The 15366-nt window shown below is 36.3% G+C and overlaps 1 protein-coding gene across 3 annotated transcripts in view; it reads right to left on the minus strand.

The window, feature by feature from the left end:
- DGKH (diacylglycerol kinase eta) overlaps positions 1–15366 on the minus strand; it is a 162098-nt gene that overhangs the window by 15381 nt on the left and 131351 nt on the right. For 2 of the 3 annotated variants that reach the window (XM_082277898.1, XM_082277897.1), the window contains 9 exons: positions 13881–13988; positions 10862–10975; positions 10440–10574; positions 9159–9325; positions 7925–8030; positions 7154–7246; positions 2845–2964; positions 2334–2442; positions 818–948 (listed from right to left, as the gene is read on the minus strand). In XM_082277898.1, coding sequence (XP_082134024.1) covers positions 818–948; positions 2334–2442; positions 2845–2964; positions 7154–7246; positions 7925–8030; positions 9159–9325; positions 10440–10574; positions 10862–10975; positions 13881–13988 — 1083 coding nt within the window. The remainder of the gene's footprint in view (positions 1–817; positions 949–2333; positions 2443–2844; positions 2965–7153; positions 7247–7924; positions 8031–9158; positions 9326–10439; positions 10575–10861; positions 10976–13880; positions 13989–15366) is intronic. The other variant, XM_082277899.1, reaches the window with a different exon arrangement.

The following is a 15366-nucleotide window of genomic DNA, read 5'->3' on the forward strand; positions in this document are numbered from 1 at the left end:
TACCAAGAACTCATTACTACCTAGTTCCTGGAAAAAGTAATGTAATGAATCCCCAAGGATATAGCTGCTATTACATATAATGGATGCACTTAAGTCATTCCTGAAAAGGACCAGCAAGCTTAAATAACAGCCTGAAACTGCTGGATAACATTTCTCCCTGCAAAACTTATCTATCTGACCTCAGCAGAGAAAAGTTTTACAATTTTGGAGTCAAAATAAAATACTCTTTTTAAAGCATTTATGCAGCCAAAATCAGAGGTCGGCCAGGGATGAGAAAACCTATTTTGACACACAAACACCAACACCATGTAAGCCCAATGCTGCAATTTATTAAGCTTCTTCTCTCTCTCATATACACCATATCCAATATATACACAATAAATCATGTGGAGTAGATCAGCCCTTGCAAGAGATAGATTCAAAATTATTATGACCACCATCAACTGATCCATACTGATCATGTTTAAAGGAAACAGTGAACTCTTGAAGAAAACATTATATTACACAGATGCCAGTAAGATATCAAATGTGCTTCTCCTATGCCTTCTGACATAAACTGCAACACTATCATTCTACATAAAGTGGGAAAAAAAAAAAAAAAAGAAGGAAATTTTGGATAACACAGATATTCTTGGTTATGAGTTCAAGTCAGCACTTCAGAAAGTCAGGCCCAAGGACAGCGCATATTAGTTTATTGCATATTTGCACAGTGTAAGCCAAGCTACAAGCAATGACAAGTGCAAGGAAAGAAGAAAAGTTTGTTGTTGTTGTTTCAAAGAAAATGGTCAATAGCAGAAAAGTAGCACAAAGGAAATACCTTAAGATCTCGCCTTTCCAGATGTAAAAGCTCAGAGCCTCGGATGTCATGGCTGATGAAGATTTCTTTGTACTCTCCCAAACTGAGCAGATCCAGCCAAGCAGCAACTTCATCTGTGCCCCATTTTTGAACTACCAAAGTTAAGAGCAAAACCCCCTTAATTTCTACATGCTCAAATGCATCACAAGCAAAGGTTAGGCCAAAGAGAGTGGAAAACAGAGTAGAATTGCCGTGCTAGCAAAGGGAAAGGTTAGAGGTGTCTTTTCCACAAAAACTGACAATTTCCTTTTTACATGCAGGTTACAGGTTAGCAGTTAACATGAGAAAGTATCTAAACAAAGTTGGGGTTCTTTGCTTTGCAGCCATGCTTTCAGCTTTACTCCTGTTTCTTCAGTAAAGCCTTTAAAACCTCATGTCCCAATAAATTCACATTAAACCAGCTTAGGATCAGTGACGCAAAGTCTAATGTTGTTCAGCTTTATGCCATTAATTTATTAGTAGTCATCCAAGGAGAGGAGAAGCCTTCAAAAACTAATTACCCTTGTAAAATTAAAATAGCAACCATACCTCAAATACAGCAATGGCAGCAAGCAAGTCCAGTTTTAATTAACAGATTCTAGTATTCTTAAGACAAAAAGTACTCTTTAAGCTACTGTGTTACACAGGCCATTAAGAAGCTCTCTGTAAAACATTGTTCTCTAAGGTTAGTTGCCCACATTAGTCCTATTAAGACCACACATATTAAAAAAATAGTTATGCTACTTATTGCTATAATTTTGCAACTTCATTCAATGCTGATCGCTTCACTTTAAAATGAAGAGAAATCTGACATCTTATCTGAAACTTACATCTGATCAACAACTGCAAGATTTTGCAGATTGTGATCAACCATTCATTTGAAAAATAAAGATGTAGAAACAGTTTTAAGACCATCTAATCACTGATTACCTCCTGGACATAATCTTAAGGAAGAAAGTTCACAAATAAAAATGGGAAGAGAGGAGAGTGGAGTTTGTTCAACTTCTAATTAAAAAATCAGTATTGACTATCATGATTTTTTGTTTGAGCTGTCTCATTTATTGAGCATATAACCCATCCAAAATTTAAGAATAACTGGTTAATTAAACCAGTGTGATAAAAACTATTTCACACCTAAAACTAACCTGAAAAACCTGAATTGGAGCTTCACAGGGAAACAATGTGTTTACCCATGGCTTGTATGCCTATGAGTAAATCGAATGTAACCACCAGCAAAGACACAGATCCTGTTGCATGATAAAACTTCTAAGTATTTTCACAGTAGTTCTTTGGTTCACTTGGAAGTATTGGGGTCCTATTGAATGCTTTCTAAATGCACTGAAAGAAATATTTATCCTAATGAAGATGCCAGTTAGCTCAGCTGCTTTTCACTTTGACTTTAGTCTTAGATAAGTCATGTCACCGCTTACCAAAAAATCCCATAAAATCACATTTTCTGCAAATACTACTACTTTTCTTGCAAATTCAAAACACATACCAGGCTGAGGGCTGGTCTTATGTTTCTGAACTTTTTCTTTTTTAAACTTTGGCACTATACGAAACACTGTACTTCTGTTGTTTCTTTTAGCATAATCCAGAGGGGGATCCTGCATGACAAAAGAGGCATAGTTACCTTTAATTAAGAGAAAACAACAGTTAAATAATATGCTTGTGATGTTAATTCATAGTTAATCTCAAAAAGCAAGACCTAAATTTACTTCTGTAAAGAATAATGTCAGGATTTAACTCTATACATGTTTGAATTATTAAATATAAATTAAATATACATGTTTCATTTATTCATTTATCAGTCAAAACCTTTACATTCACAAAAGGGAACAAAACACAAAAAAAAAGCTCTAAGCTTAGAAGTTTGTTCACAGCAGACAGAAATGATCCAGCATCACTACTGAAAGTTCCTCACCAGATCATGAAAGGCTGTAACTTACCTTTCCCTATCAAAAGAAAACTAAGTTCAGTAAAAATCAGGATGTATTAATCAAACTTACCTCATCATCATTTGGTTGAAAAACATAATAAAGCCAAGGAATCTCAGCAAGTTTTCTCAACTCTATTTCCACACTGTGCAAAGCATCAGACAACAGTTCTTCATGGGGAGCTTCTAACTGCTGTTCATAAACAGGCCAGAAAAATATGACTTTTAGTTTCATTGAGATTTAACATTTAAATCTAGATATCTTGTTACCACACACACAGATAACCACTTCATGGTGAGTGTCAACAAATGGTGAAGAACAAATAATCTTCCAAAATCAGACTTTCCTTCAGAGATGTGTAAGACCACGCTGACACTACATTTAGTATGGTCCCAGTCACAAAGGGATGACTAAGACAGCTGAGACTTTTGGTGCAGACCAGTTGGACATAGCTGTCAATCTCTGTCATCCTTCACTACTCTCCTGAGTCTTTACGGAGCAAGAGTTACTTGAAAACACCACCACGAGGACACACTAGAAATGGAAACTACCAACACAAGGGAGAGAAAACCTGCTGAGAAGAGCAAGCATCTGGAAAATCTTTGTATGAAAAGTGGTGTAAAAAAATTGAGTAGATGGTAGTAAGCCTTAGTTATTTTTTGCAAATGTGTTCAGATGGTAGATAACTCTCTCATGTTCAAGTAAGAGGAAATGGATCTTGTTGAAGATGCTCCTTTCCCAAAGGTCTTCCACTGGTGGTCTGATACCTGCACTTCTCATTCTAAATAGGTGAGACAGGGACCAATAGGCACTGCTGCTGGCTGAGGGTGGGAAGGACTCCCTGGCAGGAGACAAGAAGACAAGGACATCAGTAAAGACCAAAGAGGAAAAGAAAGGGGTGGCTGTTTAAAAACATTGGGACTTCATGACCTACATTAATTTGGCTCTATTAAGACTTTGAGAACCCTACAGAGATACCTATTTCCTTTAAAACTCCAGTCTGAAAACTGTTCTGCAGCTGTTGTGTGAGTGAACCTGAGTGGAAGAGGTAAGGCAGGCAGCCAATCCTCTGAAAATATGTTTTGAGCATTATGGGATTGCTGAAATACCATTTTGAGGAAAAGAGTTGAATCCTAGACCAAGTTGCTTGGAATCATTAATAAAGCAATCTGAACATCTATTTCTCCCTTTAAAGTAAAGTAGTCCCAAAGTAGTGAAGAATATCCTTCTGAAAGGATCTAGTTCTGTTACATCCTAGTGAATGCATTTTTTAAATGGAGTTTTAAGAAAATCTTGGATCTCTAGTGCCAGAAGAAGATTTTGACATTCTTGAGTTTGATGATAAATTACAGACCCCATTAATTTATCCTACCTAACAAAAACTTCTTTCCTTTGCTTCAGTAGTTTGCATCTGTTCCCATCTTTCAAAGAAGAGACCATCTTTGGTAAGATTTTACTGTCTAGTATAGGGATACTGGAAATATAACCTCCCTTGCTATCATGTTATTTTCTCTGCTAAAGCTCAGAGAATCAGGTGTCCATAAGCAGACTTCGATCTTTCTTTTGTCTTATCTTTTTTTTTTTTCCATGTGAACAGTTCAGTTAATTTGGAGCACAGGGAAAGAGCCACTTTTCTTGTGTTTTCAATTCTGAGAAATTACTCAAGTCATCTATTTTCTATAAATTAACAAAGAAAAGAATTCAGTCTCTCTCAACAAGCACGTATCTAATTGCTTGATTCTCAGAGGAGAATGTTTTGCCTGGGGGAAAAAAATTTATCATCTGATGGTGCTCCTGAAATAAAGCCAAAATAATAATTTTGGTACAGAAAGAATCAGCAATTCAGGGCAAATTCTCCTCCTACAACATCTTGGAAAATCTTATTTCCAAGATAAAAACTCACACTATGAAAGATGAAATAAAAATAAAAGATTTTTAATATCCTTTCCTATTTAAATTTTTGATATGAAAATATTTTATTTCAGTGAGTTCAGATAACTTTATTCAGTTGAAGTGAAACACTCCATCATATGTTTCCCTTAATACATTTGAAAACTGTGCCCTGTTTCAGACTGGAATGCTTTTTAAAATTAAAAAATGAAAACGGTGCATTTGGAAATTATCTAGACAAAAGACAGTATTTTTAATTTTTTCCAAACTGTATTCTAGCCATAAGCATCTGTGAGATTCCACAAGTCAGCTTCATTGTCCCATCTTGACAGTTGTAGAAGTTGTCCCTGTCCATGAAAGGGGAGTTGGAACTAGAAGATCCTTACGGTCCCATCCACCTCAAATCATTCTGCGATCTTATGATATTATCATTTCACTAAAAATTGTATTTTACCATTCGTTGTGATCTAATGCTCATACTGTTGTATGGACTTTGTTGATCACAGTTCTTACAGGAAGTGGCAGGAATCACAGGCTTGTTTTATATGTATTTAAAGTTTTTTTCTCTTCCTCAGGAGCTGTAACAGCAAAACTCAATAGCCAGTAAATGGCAACCAAAGCAGCAGCTTTCCAAGTGTACTAGCTTAGTTGCTGGTTGAGGTTAAACCAAGTAGTATAAGCAACAAAGACATGATTTTACTGCTCTCAAGAGCTTTGATCATAGGAAAGAGGGATGAGGGAGAAGTGAAGAGATATGAGAGAAAGAATGTCTGTCGTTGTCAGAGAAGAACGATCCTTAGGAGAACAGTTTATGATGGGAGCGGCCGATGCATCAAGCAACATCTTAAACTTCATCTGTCTCTATTTTAGCAGAATGAGGGACCAACATACAGGCAGCCTCAGCACCTATAAAATACGTGGCAATAAGGTTAACCAGGGTGCCTTGTACTGTGACTGTGAAATACTGTTCTAAGGGAGCTTGATGTCAAATGAGCATAATGGACACTGCTGGAATATTATCTTGGTACGTTCCAAACAGCCCTTTTATTAAAAAAAGGGCTTGACGTAGCCTCATGAAGATATTTGCACAACCATAATGAGAAACAGAAGTACAACATGTAAAAATTCAGAAATGGAAAAATGACTGAAATCAAGCTTGGGAGCCTGAGCAAGGGCCCAGTTCAACAACACAATGAGATCACAACCTGCTGCAGAAAAGGTAATGTTTCCATGGGAAGGGTTCCATAATAACATTATTTCCAGACTGTCTCAATAAATTTCACCAGTCTTAGTATGGCATCACCAACTTAAATGTTTTCTTCTAATTCCTTTTCCAAAATTATTTTAATTTTTGTAATTTAAAAATTTATTTTAATTCTATTTTAATTCCCCACTAAACCTGAAATATATGGAATTAGCAATAGCAATTTGAAAAAAAAAACAGCAGATTTTTTTCCCTTTACTTGGACAAAAACATCTAATGAACTAATTTTCCCTTTGAAAAACTGGAAAATAAAACGTGAACCTAATCTTTGACTATTTCTATAACTTAAATGATTATTAGCCTTTAGACTATATTTACTTTTGGTTACTCTAAAATAGACTCATACCATTTATCACTTGTTTAAAAAGGTATGTGAACCTGCAGTAAGTTTCATACCCTAGCTCAGCTAAAGGAAAATATTCCTATTAATATACATTTTTAATTACAACACTTAAATAAACAAGTTAGTAATAAATATGCTTTTGAATCTAAAGAAAATGTGACTGCTCCTACTGAGTATCTTCTTAATGTAAAACTGGACCTGCATAGAAAACCTGACATCTTTCTCTTCTTCACAATGTCATTACCGAAGTTTTCTAATTATACATCCAGATACAATTGTTGAGAAATCTTCATCATTTTAGGCACAGAAACACTTGCCAAAGAAGATGCAAAGTCTTCAAGTACTAATAGGGGTTTACTAAACACTTACCAGTTAAAGATTATAAAATACCTCCTGACAGGTATTAAAGAGTGATATTTACTTGCCCAGATTATATCTGTAGAAGCTGAGTGTATGAGTCTAAATAGCTCTCACCCCAGGCTCTCCTCAAACTCTGAAGATAATCACATAATAGTACAACAGAAGTTCTCTTAAATGCTACGTCTCTAGAAGATAAATCATCTTTTTCTAACATAGGCCTCCAAGACAGCTGAGTGTGGATCAGCCTCACAAGGATACTTATTTCTCTCCACTGACTATTAACAAGAAGAGTCAAGCAATGACTTAGCTGTCTGAAGCAAGGCAAGATGGATGCCAGCCTAGGACAAGATTTCAAAACTCATTCTCATCCAACCACAAAATCCTCCAGTGTAATCTCCTCCTATCAACCTTATAGATCTCTTTGCAGCGTGTCCTCACTTTGGCACCAATTTACAAAAATCAGCAATGAACAAATCACAGATAATCTGAATGAAGGAATAAAACCATGTGTTTTGTGACCTTACCAAAGAAACTCTTCCTACTAGCAGAGATTCTGTTTCATTGTGTAAGGCCTTCACATTGACAGCGATCTCCATGGCTGTGTTTCTGGTAAGGCTCTGGGGAATAAGAAGCATAAACATTCTTTGAAGTGATGCAAGTCAGACTGAGAGTAAGTACTCTCGGTTTACAGCACAGATCTTAAGTGCCTTCTCCTAGGAGAAATACATCAGTTTAGCTTTAAACTGAAAACCTGTTCAGCGCTGAGAATAGAAACCAAAAATGTGGTATCTATCTTCTGTCTTTTCCTCAACTTCATTTAGAATGACAGTAATACAATCCTGAAGATCATCAAGTGACCAGCCACCGTATCAATCCACATATGACAAAGGCCAGCAGAAAAGTTGTGAATCTCATTTAACAATGACTGTTGATTCCAAATTTTCACCCTATCCTTAGCAGAAGTAAGCTACTAACCATACTTAAAGAAGCAAATGTCAAATAATATATTTACCATGTGTCAATTTAGGTTAGAAATGGACAGCCTCTACCTAATTAATCTTTTCTGGGTCCAATCCCTAAAAACACCCAGATTATCTAGTGTGAAGAGAGGAACCAGGAAACTCATTTGCCCTCAGCCCCTTTGCCTTCCCTGTATAGCTCTTGGATAGCATTTAAGCATGAAATGTCTGTGAATGCATCCACAGACATGGATTATAATACAGCCCCCAAGGTACAAGCTTGTGCACCCTTGTTATATCTGATTTAGTTGTACATAAATCTCTGTTCTTCCTTACCTCAGGAAACCTTGGGTTGGCTTTATTTAATGCATGTGAACATGCATTAACAGCATGAGCAAGCTCCTGCTCCAAGAGGCCATGTACTTTTGCAGCTTCACAGATCCTACAAAAACATCGAAAAAGGAGAATAATATTTCTTAATTTCTTTAAAGAATAATACTTGAGTACACAACTTAATCAGATGAGAAAGTACACAAAGATGTGTTTCACAAAACACTCTTAGAAAAATATAGTCCTTTTTAACAAAAATTGAAAGTCAAGCATCTCTTCAAGCAATATAGCACCTCATATAAATTATATCCATCACACAGATTATTTATGATGGTACAAATATTGAGATACATTTATTTGTCTTAGAACACTAATGCTATACAAAAAAAAAAAAAAAAAGACCAAAACATGTTGCTCTATTAATTCAAATAAATTACAGAGGAAAACTCTAGCACATTACAGTAACTTACCTGAAATTATCCTAAAAACATTTACACCTCTTTCACAAGGCATATCCTTCAGATTTGGCATGAAAATTGTCTGCAACCATTTAAGATTGTGGGAGGTCCAGTTGTAACTACAACCTCCAGATCATCTCAAGAACAGTAAAGGTTTTAAGCTGTCTTGGCTAAACTTCACTTTGGGTAATTGGTAAACTAAATTATTCTTCTATGTCTGCAGTATAGAGTATGTAGCTTTTCCTTTCTTATATTTTTGGTGATTTTGATGCTAAAGATAATTTGTTGTTATGCTAAAATGAATAGCAGCTTTATAAAATGTTCTGATTTAAAAAAAAAAAGCTTTTCTTTATCTCAGCCCATATGAATGACTGAAGTGTCCATCCTGTTGACTTCTAGAGTTGACTTCCAGAGGGTTTTTTCCAATAATTGTATTTTTGTTTTTCCATAGAAAAAGAAGCTTCAATTTTTGCAAAGAAACTTTCCAGTTTTCCATTTCTGTTGCTACTTCAGAAAGTTGGTTTTCAGACACAAAAAAGAAAAAACCAACAGAAAAACACATAAATAAAATTTTAAAAAATACTTAGGAAAAGCACAAAAAAAGAAGCTGAGCCTTAAAAATAAAATCAAATTTTTAAATTGGAAAAAACCAGCTGATATAGTGGCAACAAAACAATCAAAAACCAGGGAAAATGTACACTTCTCAGTGTATGTACGAATTTGCATTAATAATTCAGTCTTGTTGTCTAGGTTGCCAATCCAATTTATTAATTTTACTGTACCTGGTAATAAGTTCTTCTGCAGCTTGTGAGCACAGCTGGATCTGTGCAACTTCTTCTTCTGTAGCCAACTCAACAGCTTGCTGAGGGTACAAGGGAGATCGAATGACAGGTTTGCAGGAATCATACTTCTGTTTGTCCTCCCAAGACTTCAGGGTGTTTTCAAAGGCCTAATCAAAATGAATTACACATTCAATTCACAGTACTTGGAGTATTCTTACTCATTAAAAATTTTAGTTTTACATTTTACATAAATTTAAATTACAATTATTTTAGTTTAATTTAACAAATAAACAACTGCATGATTTAATTTTATATAAATAGTACAACCTGATTAAATAATAACTTTACTTTCAAAATTTTTTAAATTTAGTATAGAGAATAAATCACTTCTGAAAGCTTTTTGCTCTATCTCTGCCCTTTTATCCTTAAAAAGTGTCTTCCAAACCAATAAGAACACAAAGACAGTGATAATGGTTGGACTCAATGATCTCAGAGGTCTTTTCCAACCCCAATAATTCCAGAATTTTGTGATTCCCTAATGCAAGCACATTTTGTGTGGATAGCAAGATTGAAATCCAAAACTGATACAGCATTCAAATATTAAAAACGGTGGGGAAAAAAACCAAATTTACTAAAATAGAGTTCAAATTCCATTAACTCCACCCTAAATCCAAGATCCAGTTAGTGGATGGAGAACTGAGGGGCAGTTGTACCTTTCACACAATAATCCTAGACAAGCGTGAACTCTCCAGTGGCTTTGCGACTAGGTTCTGCTTGTGTCTCTTCTGTCTGAGACTGGCTCATGGGGGAGAGGGGGATTAGTAGGACAGAGAGATACAGGAGAGAAATCTGCAGAAAGCTATTCTGAAAAATGGACAGTGTAGAATTTTGCTATTTATCCAACTGTGCTAAAACTTCCAGTATGTGACTGGTATAACTCACCTAGAGAAAAAGAAAGAAGCAGTAGAAGGGGAAGAAGGGAGGGAGGGAGGAGGGCAGGAAGGAAGGAATAGATAAAATGTTGACCATTCTTACTATATATTAATAAGAATATAGGAACAGCACTAATAAACCCAATAAAAATTAACAAAGCTTTGCCACTTACACAAAAGAATAATTCTCTATCCGGCTCATTATAGAAATTATACAACTGTAAGTAACTGTATGAATTATATGAATAGTTATAAAACATTTTTGCAAGCACTGTTTTGTTCACACTGTAACTGAAACAAATTATTACAGAAACCAATCTTATCAGTGGTAGCTCTTTCTGCAACATACTCTGTCTCGTGTTAGCATCTGAGCTCTGTTTTTGTGTATGATCTTAATAACTCCCGGGGGCTGGATCCATGCCTCTCCATCGACTTGCACTGGAACCCCTTCATCACCAAGTATGGTGATCTTTACTGACCGACACTGGAAAAGAACAAACACGTTATTTTACAGGGCAATATATACTGGTGAGACTGACAGTCCACCTGTAATCTGTTGATTACGAGGAGCTGTGGCTTCTCTCCAGAACTGTCAGGAATTAAGCCCTCCTATACTTCATTCATCATTGAAGACAATTCGTTACCCACTAAAAACCAAACAATGTCAGCACTTTATTAATGTATAGAGAGGCGGTCATCAAGAGTCCTGCTACTTGCCAGAATCCCAAACTGCTGCCAACTACCCTGCGTGCTTGCAAGTAAGCAACAAACCTGAGCTATCCTGTGGTGCTGCAGTTTGATGACTCTGGACACTGCCATCTGCATACTGCCAAATACAGCAACAACTTCTAAGATTTTATCATCAAACGATGGAGCTCCAAATATCTGTGAGGAAAAGAAAGTATTCCATTTTTGATGGCAAATCCATTGCTTAGATTGCAATGAAACACAGATTCATTTACAGATTTGTTTCCAACATTTAAATGCTCTATTATACAATAACTACACTGTCTCTCCAAAGTCACATGAGTAAGATACCACAGACAACAGGCAAATATTATTTGAAACAGCGATGCTGATAGCATTTAAAGTATCTGAATGACAAGGCATATCCTTATATAGGAAGGATGGCATGTTTCAGCATGCAGATTAAAAAATGTTTTTCAAGGCAAGATGAAAGGCCAATTCAAATCTCTGCTTGGTTAATGTACTTAATATCTAAGAGGTTTTTGAAGGTAAGAGAAGTAATGCTGTCTTTTTCTTCTCAGAAGTGCTTCTATGTTTGTATAGTGAATTCTCTGGAACCCAACATCCAAGTCCACGTTCTGCTTTGTTTAACACAGCTTTGATACTGAAGACAATCTTGTTTGTGCTGTGTATAATTATCCACTGTAAATAGGAAAACAACTTCTGTATGGAACACATGTCCTCCTATGCAGCCAAGGTGCTGAATTTCCACACGCTCACATAAAGCACAGGAAGTCTTGCCACCTGGTGTCCTCCCAGGGAATTCAGCCACAGGACAGATCTCAGGCTGGACTTCAGCTGGGTCTGGTGGGTGATACCACACTAAGGTCACTTGAAGCTTGGCCATTTCATCTTGATAGGCAATAGGGAGCAATGAGGGTGAAAAATCAGCAGGAGAAATCACTCCAGGAAGAGTTTAATGGGTAGGGAGATCGTGTCTCTGAGCAGTACTTGGACTCCCTCACTTGGCACCTTAGGCAGAGCAAGCTGCATCAGAAACACCTGAGACCAGATGAGAAAATCCCAGTTTCTCCAGCCAACTTTTTTTTTTGCAGCTTCCATGGAATTTTTTCCATTTTTTGCATGAGTATATGAACATCTTGAAAAGAACCAAGATGGTGATTATGCTATTCCATGAGAAAAAGTGTGGAGAGTTCTTGATCCAGTAACTGACATTCACAGGGGTTGTTCTGGCATGTGTTAAGAAAAAGTACTTCTAAAATTTCATTTACTCTGTGTTGCCATTTCAGCAAAAGGGCAGGAAAAACACAACCCAGTCTTCTTCTGTGTCTCTCCACCAGTAATATCTGTACTGAAAACCAATCTTTTTTTTCCTCCTTTTTGTCTTTTAAAGGCAAACCAGTCTCTATGGATCAACATTCAAATTTACTTCTTTCCTGTTGCAGGTCATGTTTCCAGACTGTCTTCTGGACACCAAAATAACATGCCTTAACAAGTCTTGCTCAAGCCAGTCAGGGTACAGATGCCCTGCCTGGCTCACTGCTAATGTTTCAGCAATAATCACAGCTGTCAAGGCAACATCTTTCATTTGTCCAGACAAGAAAAACCAGCAGCACTTCAGACCATCACCACCACCTTTCAATGAAGAGTCATTCAAGACTGCACTAAAGCAGTGAATTATGCTCCCAGCTCTGTCCAGAACAAAAATGTCATTCTGCTGCCACATCTGCTCACTAGAAGACTAATAGTAAAACTGTTCCATGACTTACACATTTGCTGTATAGCAGTACGAAAGCTAGGACAGATCTTCTCTCTCACTGAAGCAGTTCAGGGAGAAAAATAAACTCCTGAACAGGGGCTGAGCAGATGTTAGAGCAGTTTTCAAGGTATGACTATGAACATGGAGTATATATAAAAATTTTAGATATCCATTGCCAGATATAAACAAAATTTCCATCCTCTGACATGTACCAAAAATAAGGAAAGGATACTACAACATGTCTAAAATTCTTTTTTCACTTTTATATGTGTGCCTATATATATACACATGTATAAAACATACATATATGTATGCAATTATATATGTATTATAATATAAACAGGCAATTATATATAATAGATATTGTAATATATTAAATTATGTATGTTATATATAGGTATGTTTGTATGTGTGTATTAAAAAATGAAAGGATAACAACTCACAAGAGACCCAAAACTTTTTGGCAAAAAAATCATGGATTGTCTACACTAAAATCACAAGCCAGTTTGCAACTACAGTTTTAGGTGATTCAGACATCACACACTAAATCAGGACATGCAGATTAGGATAATCTGCTCGTAATTACAGTTGGTGCACTGTGAGTGAAGTGGATAGAGGCAGTAACACTGTTCCAGGTTGTAAGGCATTTAGGTATCCATGTGGTAAAATGTTTCTTAGGAGTTAGGAAGAAACTAAACTTTTCCTGGGAAAGAAAAAAGGGGAAAAAGGTATCTTAAAGTATTTTAAAGGTTCATTGAAAAAAATATTCAAAAACCACTTTACTACTCCCACTAAATTATCAGTCACTAAATGCATCAGTCTTCATTTTCTGAATCACCATTCCTCACAGCAAAGCAGTTTGAAGAACAAGAAGAAAATTAAGGTATAAACTTTGAGTGATTATCCTGTCTACCTTGCCTGTTGTTAGACTATGGCAAACAGAGGAATCTATGCTTTCAAAAACCTTATTTACAGGCGTCTGTAAAACAATATAGAGAGAAATTATTTGTGTCTCTGTTTATAAAATTAGTTTCTAAAAATATTCATAGAACCATTTAAAAACCAAAATAATTATGCTTTATTATGAACATTTGTGCTAGAATGGACATGACAGAAGAAAATGGACAGTAAAATATCATGGAATATATTTTCAGTAAAAAAAAAAAACAGCAAGACAATACATTTTGAACTGAAACAGCCTCCTCAAATAAAAGTTGTTATCCAATCTATATGCTAGTACTATTAAAATCAAGTGAGAAAAGCAGTTCACTATATTTATTGCTGGTTTTGCCCAGAAGGTTAAGTCTCTTAAATGCTACTTACATCATCTTCTTTGGTTCCACCCCAGAAATTAGTCCCACCAGCGTAGCTGGGAATGTTTAGCACAGCTATGCCCTGCAGGCTTGGAAGGGGGATGTACTGTCCATCACACTGTAATGGATAAAAAGCTCCTTCAGTACATAAATAATATGACAAAAGTAATCAGCCATTTGTAGCACACAAAGCTTCAACAGAGCTGGCAGGGGAGAGCAAAGTCATTAAGAGGTCTGACACAAGACTACTCCCTCCATGCAATGAAGCACCTGTAAAACAAACCACTTCTTTCCAATCTTAGCACTGATTTTTGCAGAGCTAAAAAATATGTAGATCTACATGCTGTAGTATCTACAGCACTGGTGTTCAATGAGTCTTGAAAGAAACATTTTCACATCCCTTGTTAGGAAATTTCTTATGCACTCAGACCATAGTCAGTCCATCAAGGATTAAAAATCTTTTTGCAGTGAAAAAAATCAATCTCCCTGAGTGCACACAGTAAGATTGCCAAGGACATAACAAAAAGATTCATTTATACATTCAGTAACTAGTCTTCCATCCTATGTCAGCATTCCCAAAATTGCAACAGACTTGTTATTTAGTGAAGTCCATTTAAGGCCAGGGGCGGTGGGGGTTGTGTCAGGAATATCCAAGAATATTTCTGGCATAGTTACAAACATGTGGTTAGCTGTCAGTGTTTGCATGTATTGCTGACTTCCTGTAAAAATAATTTCAGTCTCCTCCCAAAAGTGCAAAGACAAATCTAGGACTGACCCCACAGGTGTCACCCTGGCTGTGGATGGGAGCTGTTGATTTTGCAAATAAGAGGTCGGTCTTATGTCCGACCATTCAGTCCTTCTTTCTTACTTCTTTATCTCCCAAAACCCATAAACAACTCCATGTCCTATTCAACACAATCTTGGGATGACATAAGTCAATTTCACTTTTGGTCAAGAGTAAATTTACGGACATCAGTGAAATCACTCTTGACTTACAGCAGTACAACTGCCTGCAGAGGGGAGCCCAATGATCTCAAAGCATTCCACTGGGAGTCAAAAGTCAAATCCTCCAGCAGTGCCACAGGCTTGGAATTGAAGCAAATTAGAAACACAAGGTGGTAAATTCTGGACCCAGGTGTCACTTTATGGACCATGAAGTTGCAGGTCAAGCTGCCTTTAATGAAGATTGCTGGATTACTGCACATTACCAGTCCCACAGAAGGATATTAAAATTATACAAATGAAATAGAAAATCTAAAGAAATAAGGACAAAATCTGTAGCACCTTTATCAGGAGGAGAAAGAGATGCAAATTATTTCCCAAACGTGCTTAGTGTTCTCTTTTTGTGATTTAATCTTAGGAACAAGACAGACTGTAACATTTTAATCAAGATGTGACAGTATCCAAAGTATGGTGTGATATTAATAGATGCTGCACAGCCATTTGTGTTATAGTAAAGGTCTGCCTCTAATGCCTGAATATGTGGGCATAATATA

The sequence above is a fragment of the Coloeus monedula genome (genome assembly GCF_965178545.1).
Source record: "Coloeus monedula genome assembly, chromosome: 3".
In the NCBI taxonomy this organism is placed as follows: domain Eukaryota; kingdom Metazoa; phylum Chordata; class Aves; order Passeriformes; family Corvidae; genus Coloeus; species Coloeus monedula.